We start from the raw sequence: 21,110 nt of genomic DNA, 5'->3' as shown, positions 1-21,110 counted from the left end.
GTTTGAGCAATGACTGTAATCATGGAGGACTAACCTTGTATACAGACAGGAAATGGGGCTACATGGCAGGAAGCAGTATTGGAGTGTCGCAGAACCCATTAGTATCCAATGAAAAGACAAGACGATGAATAGAGTGAACAATTCTACATGATACTAGCTTGGTATTACCTTTCACAGTAATCTATAGGTTAGCCTCAGCCTTAGCAATATAGGCAATGCCACTTACTTGAATGGCTGATTTGTTACAAACCTCATTGTACAAACCTCATGTTTTTGAAGAGGAAGTGACTCAATTTGCTTCACAACATAACATGCAACCCATTCCTAAGACCTGTCCTGCTGTAAATAAAGGCAGTACTTGAGCTAGCTAACATTGGCACCATTCACAAGGGTTTCCAAGGTTGTCGTCATCACAATGACCATGGCCCTACTTACAACCCTGTCTGTCTGTGTCCCTTCAGAATGAACCCTACTCACTCTGTCCCCTGTGTCCTTACAACCCTGTCTGTCTGTGTCTCTACAGAATGAACCCTACTCACCGGTCAACCCCTATCCCCTACTCTCAACACGACTTAGTGGAACCACACACTGTTCTCGGGCCCTACTCACCCCATTTTGCCGGCGTTTTACAGCACTATGTCTCAGGATCTCCCTTTAGAAGGGTACTTGGTACTTTTGTTCTGGGTTATTTGTGGCCGTTATGAGTCAGAAACTTTCCCTGGTTGATATGGAGCCTTTAGCAGAGAACAGCAAGGCTTGTTTATAAAGGAGAGTAGCTTTAAACAATTTGAACACCATGCCGGGAATGCCTGGACTGAATTGGCCCAGTCCAGTTTGTGTTTTTGATATGTGACCATGGTGAAGTTGAGCTCTGGCTGTTCATAATGTATCAGAGTAGGAGCTCTAGGATCGAATTATAATGAATCGGTCAGCTCAGGTATTGAGGAACGTAGAGAGTGAAGAGTTATCTGTAGATAAGGAAATGTTATTTTAATGATGTCTTAACAGGGAGGGGAATGATAGGCTGGCTGTCAATGTTTTCTGGACTTTAGTCAGTTCAGAATCCACAGTCTCAGAGGGAGGCTGGGAAACAAGTTGTTGATGCATTTGATTTAGGCATATTGACTGGCATTTCGCCTTGTAGCAAAGACCACAGGAGAGAGAGGACGAGAGCCAACTGTTTCACAAATTAGATTTTCAAACATGGAGCTCATGCCAGATTTTCTCTACTACCTACTGCTGTCCACATTGTGACTTGAGTATCTATTTCTGTAATGAGAAACCGCAAAGCCAAAGAGCTGCAAGACAAACTCTCTGCATGGTCCAAAACAACAACATGTCCTTTCAAGTAAACCGGCATGTTTAAGGAGATACATTATTTGCATTGACTGTTTAGTAGCACCTGTTCGTCTATAGATGCCACCTCCATGCTGAATGAACTCGCTACTGTATAGTTGCAACAAAAAGTTTACATTTTTAAAAGCACATTTAGGCTACACAACCTGTTACTCAATAGATTTGACTATCTGCTTTGTAATGGTAATATTAATCTACTTATCATGCAATATTGTATGTTTTGGAGATCTAGTAACCGTTTCAGTAGTTTCTCACCACCTGTGGCTGTGTAGATAGTTCGTCCAGAACGATCATTCAGTAGTCCACAAGAAAATGACTTATTTACTAAGTATCAGTCATTTCCTCTCAACAGCTGTTGCTGTATGAAGCCTGCTGCAATATCTTGTTGTGTGTTAGCCTGTTTTTAATCCGTAAGTATATACAGTGCATTCGGAAAGTATTCAGACCCCTTGACTTTTTCCACATTTTGTTACGTTACAGCCTTATTCCACTGTATGATTGCCCTGGATAGTTAACAAAGTCTTGTCCCTGGCCTGACACCTAATGGAAAAGACTGATAAAGATTGATAAGCCTGATGCTCACCGTGACTAATTCATCCTCTTTTACGGTTAACCATTAATAGTGCTGAGTGATTAGTGATTTTTGCGGTTGTTTCGGTTTGATTATATTTTTAAGTAATCATGTTGTTTTTTTAAATAAAAAAAATAAAAATGAATGCTGTAACACAGAATAAAACAATTATATGATGGTAGTGACCACTTATTACTGCTTATCACTTATTAACCATTTATTCACATTACTTTACTTTAGGCGAGACCAACTTTATCAGGAGTTATTGTGAGCCTATTTGCAATGTCTTAACACAGCGGGAAATGCAGAAGTATTTTTTATTTTCTATGATCTGCTTGTTAGAAAATGACGGATACAAACTTGAAACCACTGATCATGACGATGGGGTGAAACTCTATAACAGTTGTTATTGTCCATTCCATATTGTTCATTTTACTTTGACCTGTCCTGTTTTTAGGATATGTTATATGTTTTTTTTGTTTGTTGATTGAGCGCCATTTAGTTTAGGCTATTTGATCGGAAAAAGTGTCCGTCTCATTACATCGTATCTCCAGCCTGTAGGCTACAGAGAAGGCCACATACTCTTTCTACCATATGCTACATCTGCTACATGATTTATATTAGATAAATTTTTTGTCTGAGAGACACAGCAGTCTAGGTTATTGGTTAGAACTTAATACAATGGCAAACGGTCCCTAGCGGACCAACACAATATGACACGTGTTACACAAGATGGAAATTTAAAGAAAGAGAGGGAGAGAAAGTGCGAGAAAAGCTCACTTGGATACATTTGTAAACTATGCTTAATTTAGCCCTAACACCTTGCCCTGAACTGCCGCTCTTATGGGTCAGAATTATAATGCATGTATTTACGTGTTGAAGGTCTCCGTTGTGTATCTCTTCGTGGGCCGACTTCCGCTTAGTGGGATATGTTTGGCCGACGCCCTGTTCTTTCGATGGCCTCGTCTCCTTCCTTATCGGGTGTAAGTCTCTGATTGTCCACGCGATGGCCTTTCTCTTAGTTGTCTCTTTCTTTGCACTCGTTCTGTGAGAGTGGTCTTCTTAGGAGGCTAATCAGTTGTGTCGACGCTCCCAGCTTGGGTAGGAGGGCCGTGTAGACAACCGATGACTTGAAGAGAATAACCGGTTGGTCCTTCTTGAATTCACCTTCTTAGATACAGTACTCAGTCATAGCATTGATTGTTAAGAGGTTCCTTTGTCCTCTTCCTCGTGTTGCGTTTCGGGGTCACCACTAGTGGTAGACCTCGGCTACAGCGCACGGTCAATTTAGTCTGGTACGTAAATTCTTAACTCACATGTTTTATACCCCAGGGTAGGAAGGGCGTTCCCGTCTTTGACACGCTCTCTGGGTTCCCTGGGGCGTAACTAGCTACGAGGCAAGGTATTATAAATTGCCATGATCTCGTTTAGACAACTAAAATCAGTCTTATCGTCACCAAAACATTCTCTTTCATCTGGATATTTTCTACACAACATAAAGTATGTAAACATTACATACACATTATGAAAACTCTTCAAGTTAATGTTTTCGTTATAACGGCTTCATAATATTTTTAATAACATAACGAAATCATTATGTTATCATAACATAACGAAATCATAACGAAATCATCACTATCATTGATACCACCATTTTGGTTGATGCAATATAATGTCCCAATGTCCATTTATTGCATGTTACAGTTTTGAGCTAGATTTTCCATAAGGCCCACACACTAAAGGAAAAAGGATTCATCTGCTGCCTTAAGATGTACAATGGAGGTGTCATAACCCCCCCCCCCCCCCCCCCCACATCAATCCCTCTACCTCTCCCCCTCTGTGGGGGTGAGAGAGATCTCTGAAGTTGTTCCACTTAACAGAGGGAGACCCATCTGGCAGCTGTGGTGTGTCCTGATTGACTAGTACTCTGAGGAACATGGTGGTGTGTTCTGACTGACTAGTACTCTGAGGAACATGGTGTATCTCAGACGGGCCCTAAATGGTCCTTTGGTGGGAACGTCGTGATTAGTACACAGTAGTCACGGACAGAGTAGAGGAAGCACCATAGTGTTGTTATCCCCCAGCCTGACCTGCGGCTTTGCCATCCTCATTCTCGCAACATTTAGCCTGTCATTCAATATTTACCCGCTGTGTCAAATCGACTGCTGACGATGAGGGTATTGGCCTAAATCTGCAAGGGAAAGGCAGGAATCACGCACAAAAGCCAGGAATTAGATGGGCTTGTTCCAACCTCTGTGTGATGACTGGTAAAATGGTTTTATTTTTTGTTGATTTGAACCTTTATTTAAACTAGGCAAATCAGTTAGGAACAAATTTGTATTTACAATGACGGCCTACCCCGACCAAACTAGGACGACGCTGGGCCAATTGTGCGTGGCCCTATGGGACTCCCAATCATGGCCGGATGTGAAACAGCCTGGATTCGAACCAGGGACTGTAGTGACACCTCCAGCACTGAGATACAGTGCCTTAGACCACGGCGCCACTCGGAAGCCCAGTGTGCCACTCGGAAGCCCGGTGTGCTGGAGTGGAGTGTGTAGCTTAGTGTAGACCTAAACAGTGGTGCTGTACCCAGTCATATCTGTACACATTTGACACAGTTGTTGTTGTGTGAAATGGGTGTGTGGAATTCAGTCTCTCCAAGAATCCTAAGTTGTGTGAGGAAACCTGATCTGTGTGGAGAATGGGGAGAGAAAGTGGTAATACACCAGATAGAGGTATTAGGGGGACGGGCGTGTGTGTGTGCTACGCTAGATCAGCTTTGAGCGAGGCTTGAGACTGGAGCAAGTTCCTTCAACCTCCACAGGCTCAGTAGACAGCCTACACAGACTATTGTCCTGATAGTGGTGGGCCAGGGAGGATTAGGGGGCTGATCGCTCGCTCAGAGCATCAGATCCCTCTGGTTCTGCTGCATCCTGCCCTGTATCTCAGTGAAATAGGTTCGAATGAGCATGGGCAACCGTATCAGGTCTATGGAATACCTGGACATGGAAAAGTTACAACATTCAATGTTCACAAAGATGATTTAGCTGGTTAACAACGTTGGTTGGTTTTATTTTAGATCAAGCAAGCCGGTCTCTCTCTGGAGATGTTAATATACTGCAAGGAATCAGACCACTGCATTGTTGGTGAACATTTTAGAGCATCTCATTCTCACAACATGCTTAGTCTCATAAAAAAATCTCAGGACATTTCTAATCTTTGACTGTATGGAGTATTAAACGGAGGCATCTGGTAGGCTTCTGCTGTTATGCCGCGTATGTGTCAAGTGGCAGTTAGCCCAGAACAGAGCAGCATGGCTGGCCCTTAAATTTACAGCAAATTACAGTTAGCCCAGAACAGCGCAGCACGGCTAGCCCTTAAATTTACAGCAAATTACAGTTAGCCCAGAACAGAGCAGCACGGCTATCCCTTAAATTTACAGCAAATTACAGTTAGCCCAGAACAGCGCAGCACGGCTAGCCCTTAAATTTACAGCAAATTACAGTTAGCCCAGAACAGCGCAGCACGGCTAGCCCTTAAATTTACAGCAAATTAGTTAGCCCAGAACAGAGCAGCACGGCTGGCCCATAAATTTACACTGAGGGCTAATATCATAATAACATGAATGTCAATCTCTCCTGGCTTAAAGTAGAGGAGAGATTGACTGCATCACTACTTGTCTTTGTGAAAGGTGTTGAAAGCACTGAACTGTCTGTTAAAAGAGTTAACACACAACTCAGGCACCCATATGTAACCGATATGAAATGGCTAACTAGTTAGCGGTGGTGCGCGCTAATAGCCTTTCAATCGGTGACGTCACTTGCTCGGAGACCTTAAAGTAGTTGTTCCCCTTGCTCTGCAAGGGCCGCGGCTTTTGTGGCGTGATGGGTAACGATGCTTCGTGGGTGTCAGTTGTTGATGTGTGCAGAGGGTCCCTGGTTCGATCCCAGGTTGGGGCGAGGAGAGGGACGGAAGCTATACTGTTACACATACATATGCCACCAGGGGTCTCTTCACAGTCCCCAAGTCCAGAACAGACTCTGGGAAAGGCACAGTACTACATAGAGCCACGACTACATGGAACTCTATTCCAGATCAAGTAACTCAAGCGTGCAATAAATCAGATTTAAAAAACAGATAAAACAACACCTCACAGCGCAATGCGAACTGTGAAGAGACACACGCATATGTGCAAACACCCACACATTGTAATGTTTTATTATTGTATATTTGTACTAATGGCGTGAAGTACATATGTATAATGCACAATGTATTGTTAATGTACTGTTTTCTTCCTGTTTGAACCCCAGGAAGAGGAGCTGCTGCCTTGTCAGCAGCTGATGGGGATCCTAATAAATACTAAATACTCATTTGGCCTAGACCACATTCACTGTTGTGATCTCTGCCGCGCCATCTGTGAACTGTACCGCCCCCTGTACCCAGCAAACATGTGCCAGGCTAGCGCAGCTCATTCTGACTGCAGCGATCACTCTGTAGACATCAAGCAAGTAGCATGCTACTTAGTCACCTTGGAATCAGGACATGGTGCCTCTGCTTTCCACCCCTGCTTGCTCTGACTCCTCAGCATGTGTCCATGCTTTGGTGCAGAGAGTGAAGGGATCGGACCTGCTGATTTCAGTGACTGAAGTCATTTGTAAACCAGCCAACCTCAATATCTCACTGAAATTGCATGGAAATGTCCAATTATGGGACAATCATAGCTTTTTAGCAAACTGCTAGGTTGAGACACCTCCAGGTTTGAAGAGGTTGCATTGGTCCCTGCTTTATTACCCAGGTAGATTGCCCTCTTATTCCACAATCATGTCTTTCTACTCAGTAAAGTTGTACACATTCTGAAGGCCATATAGCCATTTTTGTTTGTGCATTTGTTAATAATATAACACACAACATATAAAACAGTTATTATAGCAAGCAGCTAATATTTCAACCTTTTTAAAGGGTTTAAATAATCATGGATTTCAACATGAAATGTATTATGAAATAATGACATTACAGGGATTTTTAGAGCTTTTTAATGGAAATTGCAAAGCCATTCAATTGCCAAAACATTTAAAATATTCCATTGTCTTTGTCAGGTCCACATTGGGTAGACATAAATAGGAAATTATTATGCAATAATAAAACATTTCAGTTGTGTATATTACTTTGTTTTTAATTGATAACTTTAATATTTTTCATTCCATCATCTCATCTCTGCTCAGCCAGTAGCAGTCAGGCAGTAGCAGTCAGGCAGTAGCAGTAGCAGTCAGCCAGTAGCAGTCAGCCAGCCAGGCCATCTAACGTTGTGTGCTCCCCATACTGTAGTCATCCTATTTAGCTACCCTGCCTAAGTACTGTATGCTGGAGAGGTGTCTGGCAAAATCATATTACTAGTTCCCATGAGTAAAAGTGTATCCATACAGAGATCGGTATACAATGACGAGATACTCATGTCTTATGTCCTAACACTAGGAGTCATTGTCCCCAACTTCTCCCTTCGCATCTTCCTCTTTCATCCGTCTCTGATTCGGGGGAAAAAGACACAATGGATTATGGTGATTGTAGTTAATTACCACATTTCTGTGCTGAACTAGGTTGAATATTTGCTTAATGAAAACTACAACTCCCTTTAGCCCAGATAGTCCCAGATAGTTCTTGAGTTGATTTCTCAAATTTCTCTTGTGAATGATTCGATTTTTGTCTCTAGAGAAACGGCATGTTGGACTTACCAAAAAAAAGAAACTAAATGGAATTCAAGTAATTCAACCGACCTTGGTCAATTCGTTGTTTAATAACAAATAAAAAATCCCAAAACGTTGGTTAATCGCTCCGCACTAATCAGAGCAGAAGCAGTGTTTTCTCAGACTGGTTCCAAGGCTGATTCATAATGTGTGTGTCTGGTGTCAAGCTGCTGCTAATTAGACCAGTCTGTTTCCCTCTGCTCAGGTCTGTTCAGGGTTAAGAGACATCCTTCCCCAGAGGGAGGGAACAGCTCTGGTTTTATAGACGTCTCTCAATAACAGACCCATAAAGGCTTGGAATCACACAGGAATTTATTGGCCGTCATCCCAATTAAGACAGCCATATCCGCTGGAGACAGTTCCTAGAGAGCAGCTCATTACTGGGCCATGGTTGCTCAACCAGTGCATTAGACTAGAAGATTTTTCACAAGTATCAGAAAGGTCACCATTGACTGACAGAGAGAGCATGCAGGTGACCGGTGTGAGCCTCTCCTCCTACAGGCTACAGGGAGAGACCGGTTGCATGCCAAATGGGACCCTATTCCCTTAATAGTGCAGTATTTTTGACCAGGGCCCTATAGGGTGCCATTTGGGAAACCACTAGGGAGAGAAGTTGTTGTATCCCTGCTAGTTGGCTGTAGTCTGAGCTTTTTGCTTTCAATCCTCAGCAGTATGGAGAGGTGGGAAGAGGCCATGGAGAGCCAAGGGGATTCAAAGGTTCATATTTCATGTTTCCACCACTTCCTCATTGAAACCCTGTCCCTGTCGCTGGGAGCCTGACCCAGCCATCAATCCTTCTGCTGACTAACAACACAACCCCCCCGGGAAACCGCTTCCACCAGCTAAACCTCACTGCTGCTCACTGTTTCTTTCTCTCTCCATCTGCAGATGAAGGCTACTACCAGAGTGGAACGTTCCATTTTGAAATAGACGTCCCTGAAGCCTACAACATGGTGGTAAGTGGTCCTGTCATGTCTCATTAGTGTGTGTGGGTCAGATAGAGGTGCTACTGATAACAGGTGATGAGGGATGCTGAGGAGGACTGGTCATTTAGTGGTATACATTTCCATGTCTAATTCTGTTAGCGTATATATAAATTAGCTGAAAAATAAACAATTGTAATCAGTTTTAGAATAAGGCTGTAACGTAACAAAATGTGGAAAAAGTCAAGGGGTCTGATTACTTTCCAAATGCAGTGTATCAACCTCACACGGTAGAGGTCTTCCAATCATACAGTCCAGCTGCACTAGGGCAGCTCAGGGTCAGGATCTATGAAACATGTCAGATCCTCCCTTCCATTTGAATGTCCTCCAGGCCAAAGCATACAATTGCTAAAGCTCTTGTCAAAAGTAGTGCACTTTACGGAATAGGGCTCCATTTTGGCCGCACACCAGTAGTTTCGTGGCGATAAGCCCCCTGTGAACAGCAGCAGTATGGGTCATTTACGCTGTCCCAGTTTGCCTGCTGTCCACGGCCCTGTCAGGAGAAAGTGAGTTAGTCCTCTCCCTGAACAGGCTAGCGTGGAGGTTTAGGTGGAGTTAGAAGGGTGAGTAACAGCCCCACACAGAGTCTCAGCCTTTCCTTTTCTCTCCATCCCTCCATTATTCTTTATCTGCCACCCATCCATCCTGGATGCAGTTTTATCTCACCGCACTACACACACACACACACACACACACACACACACACACACACACACACACACACACACACACACACACACACATACACACATTCTCGTGTGTCATCATTAGAATTTACAACCTGTTTCATACCAAAACCTAATGCTCTGTGCTTTATCTTAATGGAGGTTAATTAGACAGGCAGTAAATGCTTTGTTTACCACCTGCCTGTATGGATTTATCAGGCTTTTATGAGAGCTAGTAAACTGCCTGAAAGAGACCCATAAAGAACCTGACAGCTTTTTGTTGTTTCTGCCTAGGCCCTACATACCCAACACATTACGTTTATTAGAACATCTAACCATTATATCGTTCTACATCAAACACACCAACACAGTGGTGAAGAGGGCACGACAACGCCTCTTCCCCCTCAGGAGGCTGAAAAGATTTGGCACGGGCCCTCAGATCTCCAGCTGCACCATTGAGAGCATCTTGACTGGCTGCATCACCGGTATGGCAACTACTTGACATCCGACCGCAAAGCGCTACAGAGGGAAGTGCGTACAGCCCAGTACATCACTGGTGCCAAGCTTCCTGCCAGCCAGGACCTCTATACCAGTCGGTGTCAGAGGAAGGCCCTAAATATTGTCAAAGGCTCCATCCACCCAAGTCATAGATTGTTCTCTTTGCTACCGCACGGCAAGTGATACTGATGCGCAAAGTCTGGAACCAACAGGACCCTGAACAGCTTCTACCCCCAGGTCATAAGATTGCTAAATAGTTAGTTAACCGAGAAGCTACCGGACTATCTGCATTGACCCTTTATGCATTATTTTGATCACGTTCTGCTGCTGTCTGTCACTTTATTCCTAGTTATATGTACATAACTACCTCAATTACCTCGTACTCCTGCACATACTCGGTACTGGTACCCCTTATATATAGCCAAGTTATCGTTACTCTGTGTTTTATTATAGATTTTATTGGTACGTGATTTACTGTTGTGCTATTGATCTATTGTCTTTCTCTCTGCGTTGTTGGGAAGGGCCAGTCAGTAAGCATTTCACTGTTAGTTCACACCTCTTGTTTACCAAGCATATGATGAATAACATTTTATTTGATTATAGCAAACTGGACCGCAATATTGTACAAAGAGATTAAAACAATATGAGATTATTTTAGAGTTTTTCTAAATTGTGTAATGTCTTGATCCCAGCCTTGAATAGTAAAGTATGTTTTTTTTCTAAGCCTTCTAAGCCAGTGGTAAGGTAGTAAACTGAGGCATTTGATAATGGTATAAGATGACGGTATGGGTGGCAATGGAAAGAACAGTACACTCTACTGTATAAATCTATAATTTATAGACGTTCTTAGCCAGGACTGGCCTCATTAGCACTCAATACTGGGAAATGAAAGAGCATAGTTAGACTACAAAATATAAGGTTATCTCAAATCCATTTTGGGACTAAAGAAGAGAAGAAAAAAAACTGAATCTGGACCAACCAGTGAGGAAGCCGACTAAACCATTCCAACGTTTCTGAAACTACCTTCCCCTAACAAGCAACGTTTGAAATGTGTTCTACCGTCTTGTGGTTTTGAGTCAGTGACTCTTGTCACTGAGTAAAAATTCACTCCTTTTTCTCTCTCCTGTTCACCTTAGTTAGTGAATATTTTTAACTGTCTGCTTTAGAGAAAAGTATCTCCTTAAAGCTTGACAGCATAAACAATATTAAGAGAGAGCAGAGGTTTCATGCAGAGCACTCTAGTCTTGAGTTGGGATTCAGCAAGTTTTTCATTCCATGCTAGTAGGTACTGCTATGCCTAAATGTCTTTTGGAATGTCTCTTTCATGTAATATTTCAGATAGTGCATGTTTCATTTGGGAAATTGACGGGAGGAGAGAGTGGTGTTTTTGGAAAAGTCCAATGTGAACCATTTAAGGAAATTCTAACTATCTTGTTATTTTCATCAGTCCATTGTTTTGCATGTCAGCAATCAAGTTTTCAAAATACAGAAATACAGCCGTATGATGCATTTTGCATCATATGATGCTGCATCTTGCAGTATACCGGCTGTATTTCTGTATTTTAAAAGTCAATAATTACAATATGCACAAAAACTTTATTGCGCTAAGCGTTTAGCATATGTATTACATTATTGGCAATTTATTACATTATCAGCATTTATTACATTATAAATGCAAAAGTTAACATTATTAGCAGGTATTACATTATTGTCAGTTATTACATTATCAGTTGCTACAAGGCCTCTTTGATCAACTATGGTAGACTGACATGTCTAGTTCTCTCTCTGTACTATTTATTATACAGCTTTGTTTCTCTGCCACCATGCCGTTCTCATCTCACAGTTCTGAGGAACACTATTCAGGTCTAAGGCTGACATGTATAAATAAACAAAGATAAAGAATCTGAAGACTACTTTTTTGGGTGTGTTTTTCTTGTTTGTTTTTTGTTTGTCTGGGGGAGAAAATATACAGGGGTTTGTTTTTAAGAGTTTCAGTACTACTCTTCTCAGCTATGCTGTGTTTTGTTAGTGGAGGGTAGTTTGCCTCAGGGGAACCTACACTCACTGTCTAGTTTATTAGGTACACCCATCTAGTACCGGTCGGACCCCCCTTCACCTCCAGAACAGCTGGAATTCTTTGGGGCGTTCTACAAGGTGGCAGTAACGTTGCCATGCTGGCATCATGCAGTTTCTGCAGATTGGACCAAATATTCTCTATTGGGTGACAAGGATCGACAAGTTGTGCATTCCGAGATGCCGTTCTTCACACCACTGTTGTACTGCGCCATTATTTCTGGTTTTGGCCCGACTAAGCTTGCATGATCATTCTTCTTCAACCTCTCTCATCAACGAGCTGTTTTCACTCTGAAGACTGCCACTGACTGCATGTTTTTTTGTTTGTCTCACCATTCTTGGTTAAACCTAGTCACTGTCGTGCGTGAAAAGCCCAGGAGGTCGGCTGTTTCTGAGATACTGGATCCGGCGCGCCTGGCACCGACGATCATACCACACTTAAAGTCGGTTTGGTCACTCGTTTTGCCCATTCTAACGTTCAATCAAACAGTAACTGAATGCCTGTCTGCCTGCTTTATATAGCAAGCCAAGACCACGTGACTCACTGTTTGTAGGAGTGATCCATTTTCGTGAGCGGGGTGGTGTACCTAATAAACTGTCCGGTAATAAACTGTAGTGTATGTGTTCCATTCTAGTCAAACCTTGCGATACAATTGGTCCTCACCTCTTCCCCAGGCTCAAGAGAGAGCTGACTGGTGGACGAGATGAATCCTATGCTAACGGGTGGTTGTCCCATGTTTCTCTCCAGCCTCCCAAAGTGAAATGCCAGACCAGAATATGGCACCCCAACATCGCTGAGACGGGGGAGATCTGTTTGAGGTAATTCACTTCTCACATCGCCACACACTCATTGACACTTCATTTAATTCGCTTCCGCTCAAATAATGGCTGCCATTGTTTTCAATACATTTTGCAACGTTTGTTATGTGGCTACGTCACGTTTCTTGGCATACTTTCCGTTTCTTTGAAATATGTACAAACTGAGTACGCATGTGAGAATTGCCCTCTGTGCTCCGTTTCTTATACTTTGATTTGGACTCACGCTCTGACCCTCCCGTGCTCCAATTTGCGTGCTTGGACCACAGTAGTATGCATATTGAGAAACATTCCTAGATGCTTGGCTGGCTCATTTTCTTTTGGGATTTACAATCATTTATAGAGCAACCAATCACAAGTGAGGGTGTCATGGAAGAAAAGGTCTGGCAGTAGTACTAGACTATTTAAATGTGGATTTTTTCCCACCGTGATTTCCAATATGATGATGGAGATTTGATTTCTACTTGTTTCTGTTTCCCCAGTTTGTTGCGGGAGCACTCTATCGACGGCACGGGCTGGGCCCCTACCAGAACGTTAAAGGTAAGTCTCTAATCTTTCTGGCATCAGTGCCCATCTGATTGAACCTCTCTAGTCCCAAAACCCCCACTCTTATACTAGTAATGTACCTTTTGAAGCATTCACCCTCTTCCTCCCTGCTCTGAGAGGGAGATAGATACTAGAGGTCGACCGATTTATGATTTTTTTCAATGCCGATACCGACTATTGGAGGACCGAAAAAAGCCGATACCGATTAATCGGTCGATTTTTATATATTTGTAATAATGACAATTATGACTATACTGAATGGACAATGAACACTTTTTTTTATTTTAACTTAATATAATACATTAATAAAATACATTTAGTCTCAAATAAATAATGAAACATGTTCAATTTGGTTTAAATAATGCAAAAACAAAGTGTTGGAGAAGAAAGTAAAAGCTAACGTTTAAGTTCCTTGCTCAGAACATGAGAACATATGAAAGCTGGTGGTTCCTTCTAACATGAGTCTTCAATATTCCCAGGTAAGAAGTTTTAGGTTGTAGTTATTATTGGACTATTTCTCTCTCTACCATTTATATTTCATATACCTTTGACTATTGTATGTTCTAATAGGTTCTTCAGTATTGCCAGCCTAATCTCGTGAGTTGATAGGCTTGAAGTCATAAACAGCGCAATGCTTGAAGCATTGCGAAGAGCTGCTGGCAAACGCAGGAAAGTGCTGTTTGAATGAATGCTTACGAGCCTGCTGCTGCCTACCACCGCTCAGTCAGACTGCTCTATCAAATCATATACTTAATTATAATATAATAACACACAGAAATACGAGCCTTAGTTTCCAGATTTGACCATATTAAAGACCTATCATTTAGGAAAAAAAACATTTATTCTTTCAGTGAAATACGGAACCGTTCCGTATTTTATCTAACGGGTGGCAACCCTAAATCTAAATATTGCTGTTACATTGCACAACCTTCAATGTTATGTCATAATTACGTAAAATTCTGGCAAATTAGTTCGCAACGAGCCAGGCGGCCCAAACTGTAGCATATACCCTGACTCTGCGTGCAATGAACGCAAGAAAAGTGACACAATTTCCCTAGTTTAATATTGCCTGCTAACATAAATTTCTTTAAACTAAATATGCAGGTTTAAAAATCTATACTTCCGTGTATTGATTTTAAGAAAGGCATTGATGTTTATGGTTAGGTACATTCGTGCAACGATTGTTCTTTTTTCGCAAATGCGATTTTCTCAAATCATCCCCCGTTTGGCGAAGTTGGCTGTCTTTGTTACGAAGAAATGGTCTTCACACAGTTCGCAACGAGCCAGGCGGCCCAAACTGCTGCATATACCCTGACTTTGTTGCACAGAACGCAAGAGAGGTGACACAATTTCCCTAGTTAAAAGAAATTCACGTTAGCAGGCCATATTAACTAAATATGCAGGTTTAAAAATATATACTTGCGTATTGATTTTAAGAAAGGCGTTGATGTTTATGGTTAGGTACACATTGGTGCAACGACAGTGCTTTTTCCGCGAATGCGCTTGTTATAGGCTGTGATTCAATGATACATTAACAGGCACCGCATCGATTATATGCAACGCAGGACAAGCTAGATAAACTAGTAATATCATCAACCATATGTAGTTAACTAGTGATTATGTTAAAATTGATTGTTCTTTATAAGATACGTTTAATTCTAGCTAGCACCTTACCTTGGCTCCTTGCTGCACTCGCATAACAGGTACTCAGCCTGCCACGCAGTCTCCTCGTGGAGTGCAATGTAATCGGCCATGATCGGTGTCCAAAAATGCCGATTACCGATTTGTTATGAAAACTTGAAATCGGCCCTAGTCTAAAAAGTGCTGCGTGCGTCATAAATGTGGAAATTAAGAGTGGAAATTGTCATTCAATGTAGAAGTTGCGATTGCGAAGCACTTACCTGTTGGTTTTCTTAATACCTTGCCTGCTTCTCAAGGTTCGTTCTAAAATCTAAACGAGCACTTAAGTGTGTTCTTTAAACTAGCATGAACCATGACTGTCTTCCACCAGCCTTTCTCAATTGAAAGATCCCAGTCTTCTCTAAAAAGGAGGGCACTTTAAATTGTGTGAGAGGTTAATGCCATCAGCCTTACATTGCGTTTGGTAGATGTCCGGACTGAGAACGTAGGATAAATCTCACTGCGTTAAGGAGACTGAACTGTAGGTAGACCTGGGGTACTTTGCTAAACCTTTCTCTGCTGAGGGGTGTGTGTTATTGAACCAAAGAAACTGATTTCTCAGGACGAGGCCCTATACTACTCTCATTGGTGGTGGTCTGCTGCTAACAGGTATAGTCATGTATTGATCCTCTAGGAATTGCCTCACTATGAAGCAGGGCTCCATGCCTGAAAACCCCAAAAGTTTACCTTTTGATAAATGGCACACGCTTGACCCCAGAGACATGGGTTTGAACATGCATTCGACTTGCTTTAGAGTCATTTGGTGTTTCAAACCTAGGCCTAAATCTATTAGATGTGTCCGTATGACTTATGACCAATACACACCACCAATGTTTTTGGTGTTCAACCTCAGACTGTATCTTAATGGTAAAACTCAACCCTGAGGCATAGCCAGCAGATCCGACCACTTGCTTACAGCTACACTAGGGTCAGACAGACTTTCTGTGTAGATTAAGATGCTAGCGCGAGATATGGCTCGGAATATGTACCTCAATCCAGAGATGAGAAATGCGTTGTACTCCGAATTGTCCCATTATCCCAACTGTTACACAGAAGAGAACTGTCCTTTTCCTCCTCATTCTAAGTAGCATCAGCCATAGTGCAATTGTAAGCAAGCTGGTCAGATCTGCTGGCTCTCCTGAGGCCTTGATTGTGTTGATTGTGTCTCACTGCTGTGTTACCCTTCTCAGAAGCCACAACCCGACCAACAACCCCCTACCTTTGCTCCTTCTCTAACCAACTACCTTCCATCTATCTCCCTGTCACACCTACGTCATACCAAATCAAAGTTTATTGGTCGCGCACACAATTTGCTGGTGTGTTACAGCAAGTGCAGTGAAATGCTTATGTTACTAACCCCAACAGTGGATTATGTGTCTTGCAAATAAAATACAAATACCCAAATATATATTTTTTTACATTTAACCTTTATTTAACAAGGCAAGTCAGTTAAGATCAAATTCTTATTTATAATGACGGCCTAACCTGGCCAAACCTGGACGACGCTGGGCCAATTGTGCGCCGGCCTATGAGACTCCCAATCACAGCCGGATGTGATACAGCCTGGATTCGAACCAGGGACTGTAGTGACGCCTCTTGCACTGCGATGCAGTGCCTTAGACCGCTGCGCCATTCGGCAGCCCAAATCAAAATAAGAAATGACAGAACAAGTCCAGTTAACCATCCAGAAGATGGGGTGTATATCTACTCTATCTCCTCTAAACCCCTCTGTCACGCTGAGATCCCATTTAAATGGATTCCGTTTGTAGTGCCACAGCCGCTGCATATTTAAAGGCCCTCGGCTCAAAACTTTGTTGATTAAATAGACGGTGCGGGAGATAAAAGACACTGAAATAAGCTGTTGTTATTGTTGTGCTGCTGCTCATCTTCAAGTTGCTATGCAATACACACACACACACACCACGTCCATCACAATATGCTATGTTAATTACATCAGAGGGGTTGCTGTGACGTCATACCAGCTCCTCTCTAGAAGCTTCCTTCCTTCCACAGTTAGTTAGGACGTGCTAGCCCCCTGTCCTGACCCCAATAAGGAGCTTGTTGGTCAGGACGTGCTAGCCCCCTGTCCTGACCCCAATAAGGAGCTTGTTGGTCAGGACGTGCTAGCCCCCTGTACTGACCCTAATAAGGAGCTTGTTAATTAGAACGTCTAGCCCCCTGTACTGACCCCAATAAGGATCTTGTTAGTTAGAACGTCTAGCCCCCTGTACTGACCCCAATAAGGAGCTTGTTAATTAGAACGTCTAGCCCCCTGTACTGACCCCAATAAGGATCTTGTTAGTTAGAACGTCTAGCCCCCTGTACTGACCCCAATAAGGAGCTTGTTAGGACGTCTAGCCCCCTGTACTGACCCCAATAAGGAGCTTGTTAGTCAGGACGTCTAGCCCCCTGTACTGACCCCAATAAGGAGCTTGTTAATTAGAACGTCTAGCCCCCTGTACTGACCCCAATAAGGATCTTGTTAGTTAGAACGTCTAGCCCCCTGTACTGACCCCAATAAGGATCTTGTTAGTCAGGACGTCTAGCCCCCTGTACTGACCCCAATAAGGAGCTTGTTAATTAGAACGTCTAGCCCCCTATACTGACCCCAATAAGGATCTTGTTAGTCAGGACGTCTAGCCCCCTGTACTGACCCCAATAAGGATCTTGTTAGTTAGAACGTCTAGCCCCCTGTACTGACCCCAATAAGGATCTTGTTAGTCAGGACGTCCTAGCCCCCTGTACTGACCCCAATAAGGAGCTTGTTAATTAGAACGTCTAGCCCCCTGTACTGACCCCAATAAGGATCGTGTTAGTTAGAACGTCTAGCCCCCTATACTGACCCCAATAAGGATCTTGTTAGTCAGGACGTCTAGCCCCCTGTACTGACCCCAATAAGGAGCTTGTTAGGACGTCTAGCCCCCTGTACTGACCCCAATAAGGAGCTTGTTAGTCAGGACGTCCTAGCCCCCTGTACTGACCCCAATAAGGATCTTGTTAGTTAGGACGTCTAGCCCCCTGTACTGACCCCAATAAGGATCTTGTTAGTTAGGACGTCTAGCCCCCTGTACTGACCCCAATAAGGAGCTTGTTAGTTAGAACGTCTAGCCCCCTATACTGACCCCAATAAGGATCTTGTTAGTTAGGACGTCTAGCCCCCTGTACTGACCCCAATAAGGAGCTTGTTAGTTAGAACGTCTAGCCCCCTGTACTGACCCCAATAAGGATCTTGTTAGTTAGAATGTCTAGCCCCCTGTACTGACCCCAATAAGGAGCGTGTTAGTTAGGACGTGCTAGCCCCCTGTACTGACCCCAATAAGGATCTTGTTAGTCAGGACGTCTAGCCCCCTGTACTGACCCCAATAAGGATCTTGTTAGTTAGGACGTCTAGCCCCCTGTACTGACCCCAATAAGGAGCTTGTTAGTTAGAACGTCTAGCCCCCTATACTGACCCCAATAAGGATCTTGTTAGTTAGAATGTCTAGCCCCCTGTACTGACCCCAATAAGGATCTTGTTAGTTAGGACGTCTTGCCCGCTACGCAACACCATGCTCATCTCCACACTACATACAGCCAACTGCCAGGTCTACACACACACACATATACACACGCACGCGCTCACGACTACTAACTACATCATGCTCCCTGACTCGCTCTTGTTTCTGTTCCTGTGAGAGGGCTTCCTTGTGTAATTAACAGTTCTGATATCCCCGTGACGCCCTCAGCTAACCGATGTCTTACTTAGCGAACGATGACTAGATAAATCGATCAACCAATATAATCGTCCAATATTATGGGCCTACCGATGTAAGCCTTCCAGAGTGGGCATGGTGGTTTGACGGTGAGTAGCTTGCCACAGCGTATTTGAATAGGTAAATAATCAAAAGTACACTTCACCAAGCAAGCAGCCCTGTCCTCATCACATTCTATTTTTGCTGCAGTAACATTTTCAGTCATCAGCGCATGCCATTTGCAGTTGAAATATATAGCCAGTACATTTTGTATTGGATAACACTGTAATTGACATTATGGTTTCAGTACGAAAACATTGTCAGAATGAGCAGCTTGCGTGTGGTTGTTGCATTCCGGTCACAACCACCTGAGGTATAATTAGAATGGTCATAACAAGCTCTCATTGCCATGTTGCCATAAAGTGTTTCTTTACATGACCTTTGACTGTTGTAAAGCACTGTTGTGAATCTACTAATACAAAATGCTGACATCTAGTGGTGACATTACAGGGCTCCACAGTGCCACCATTTTACTTGCATATGTGCCTAAATATTTTGCTGTGCAACTTGAACTTTTATTTCAGAGCACCAGTACGCCTAGAAAAATGAACGATTCTAGCTTTATTACCTCAAATATTTTTCATTGTGCTCCTACATTTTTCAACTTAAGTGCACACGCGATCCAACAAAAGGTATGTTTTTCAGTCCACCTTTGAAAAACAATATATCGGTAATTGGCGACTTTTTCCTCCCTAAAATCGGTATCGGACCCAAAAATCCCATATCGGTTGGGCTCTAACAATTACACCCACAGCCAGTCAGGGTTACTATACAGTGTGGAGTGAGACTGTTTCAAAAGCAATTGATATTAAGGTATCCTCATTAACCTGGCTCAGTTAGTCTTCATACTGTGATAACATCCAGATATTTCTGCAGTCTCAAAGCTGTGGGAAAGGGTTTCACCCATATTGGTGTAAAATAGTAGTTGGACTATGGACAGCAGTTGGATAGCTGGCAGTATACTACTATAGCTTAGCTAAGGTGTGTAAGAAGGATAGCATCTGACTTTAGGCAGTGAAGTAAAAATGGTCCATGCAGATAGTCTGGGTAGCTATTTGGCAGTCTAATGGCTTGGGGATAGAAGCTGTTCAGGGTCCTGTTGGTTCCAGACTTGATGCACCGGTACCGCTTTCCGTGAATAGCAGAGAGAACAGTCTATGACTTGGGTGGCTGGAGTCTTTATCAATTTGTAGGGGCTTCCTCTGACACCGCCTGGTATAGAGGTCCTGGGTGGCAGGGAGCTCCTACGCACTACCCTCTGTAGTGCCTTGCTTGTCGGATACCAAGCAGTTGCCATACCAAGCAGTGATGCAGCCAGTCAAGATGCTCTCACTGGTGCAGTTGTAGAAATTGTTGAGCAGCACAGTAGCTATTTAAGAGAATAAGGTGGACAGGAGGCACTGTCTGAGCAAGGGATTTTTTTGTAAGGGAGAAACTGCTAACTTCCTTAGCTAACTTCCTTTCCTTAAAAATTTGGCATTTTTACAGCTTATTTCCTGTAATTCAATGTTATTTTGCCAAGGGTTATGACCTGTTTGTGTGTGTGTGGGGGGGGGGGGTTGACCTCCAGGGTGCCCCCAACCCAAAAGAGAGACTGTCCCCCCCCATCCTTGAGAAGGGGAGGGGGGGGGGGGGCGTGGTACGCCATTGACAGGAGGAGTAATACTAATATCAGTTCTGAGGAGAAGATTGTAATCATTAGGCATTAGGCTCCTGTACTGCTGCTGTCAGGCAGAGGGAGGAAGTGATTTAAGTCAGTCAGTACCTAAGGTGATGGTTGGCTGCCTGCCCTGTTCAGGCTCATTCGACTGGACAGCTGTGATTTTGCGTGTAAATTAGGCAGCCTAGTAATTGAGGCAATCTGCTGCTGCACAAGGTCTGCTTTCCAAATGACGGCCTATTCCTTTAGAGCACTACTGTTTACCAGGGCCCATAGGCCTCAAAGTACTGCAATATATAGGGAATAGAGTACCATTTGGGACGTAGACTAGGTCTAGCCTACTTTATTGGCCGTAGTGAGACAGCGACGTGAGGAGACCGTGGCTGTGTCCGAATACTCGTACTTGTGTTCTAAATAGTCGGGATTTTGGGTATGCAAAAACAGACTTTTAAAGTATGTGAAATTGTTTAAATTGAGCTTGCTTTATATGCCAGGATTTACGAATGGAAGGAATCAACACAATTGTGCATTAATGAGGCATTCTCAGTATGGATGAGCCTAGTATGTTATTTGTTTCTGCTTTCGTTTTTACTAAACAGTGCTTTTCTAAATATTATGTAGTACAATTATTACACAGCATGTCGTTTTAGTAAATAGTATGTATGTAAGACAGATTTCAGACATAGCCATCGTCTCTTTTTGCACACGCTAGTCAGTAGGCATATAT

General features: G+C 43.0%; 1 protein-coding gene across 4 annotated transcripts in view; it reads left to right on the top strand.

Annotated features, from left to right (window-relative positions):
• Positions 1–21,110, top strand: part of LOC139539040 (NEDD8-conjugating enzyme UBE2F-like) — a 93,843-nt gene that overhangs the window by 18,920 nt on the left and 53,813 nt on the right. For all 4 annotated transcript variants that reach the window (XR_011667859.1, XM_071341730.1, XM_071341729.1 and 1 more), the window contains 3 exons: positions 8,560–8,627; positions 12,639–12,709; positions 13,189–13,246. Coding sequence is in view for 3 of the 4 variants with exons in the window: in XM_071341730.1 (XP_071197831.1) it covers positions 8,560–8,627; positions 12,639–12,709; positions 13,189–13,246 (197 nt within the window). In the remaining variant the exon portion in view is untranslated. The remainder of the gene's footprint in view (positions 1–8,559; positions 8,628–12,638; positions 12,710–13,188; positions 13,247–21,110) is intronic.

This window comes from Salvelinus alpinus, chromosome 14, assembly GCF_045679555.1.
Source record: "Salvelinus alpinus chromosome 14, SLU_Salpinus.1, whole genome shotgun sequence".
NCBI classification, from domain to species: Eukaryota; Metazoa; Chordata; class Actinopteri; order Salmoniformes; family Salmonidae; genus Salvelinus; species Salvelinus alpinus.
This window is presented reverse-complemented; position numbering and strand designations above follow the sequence as displayed.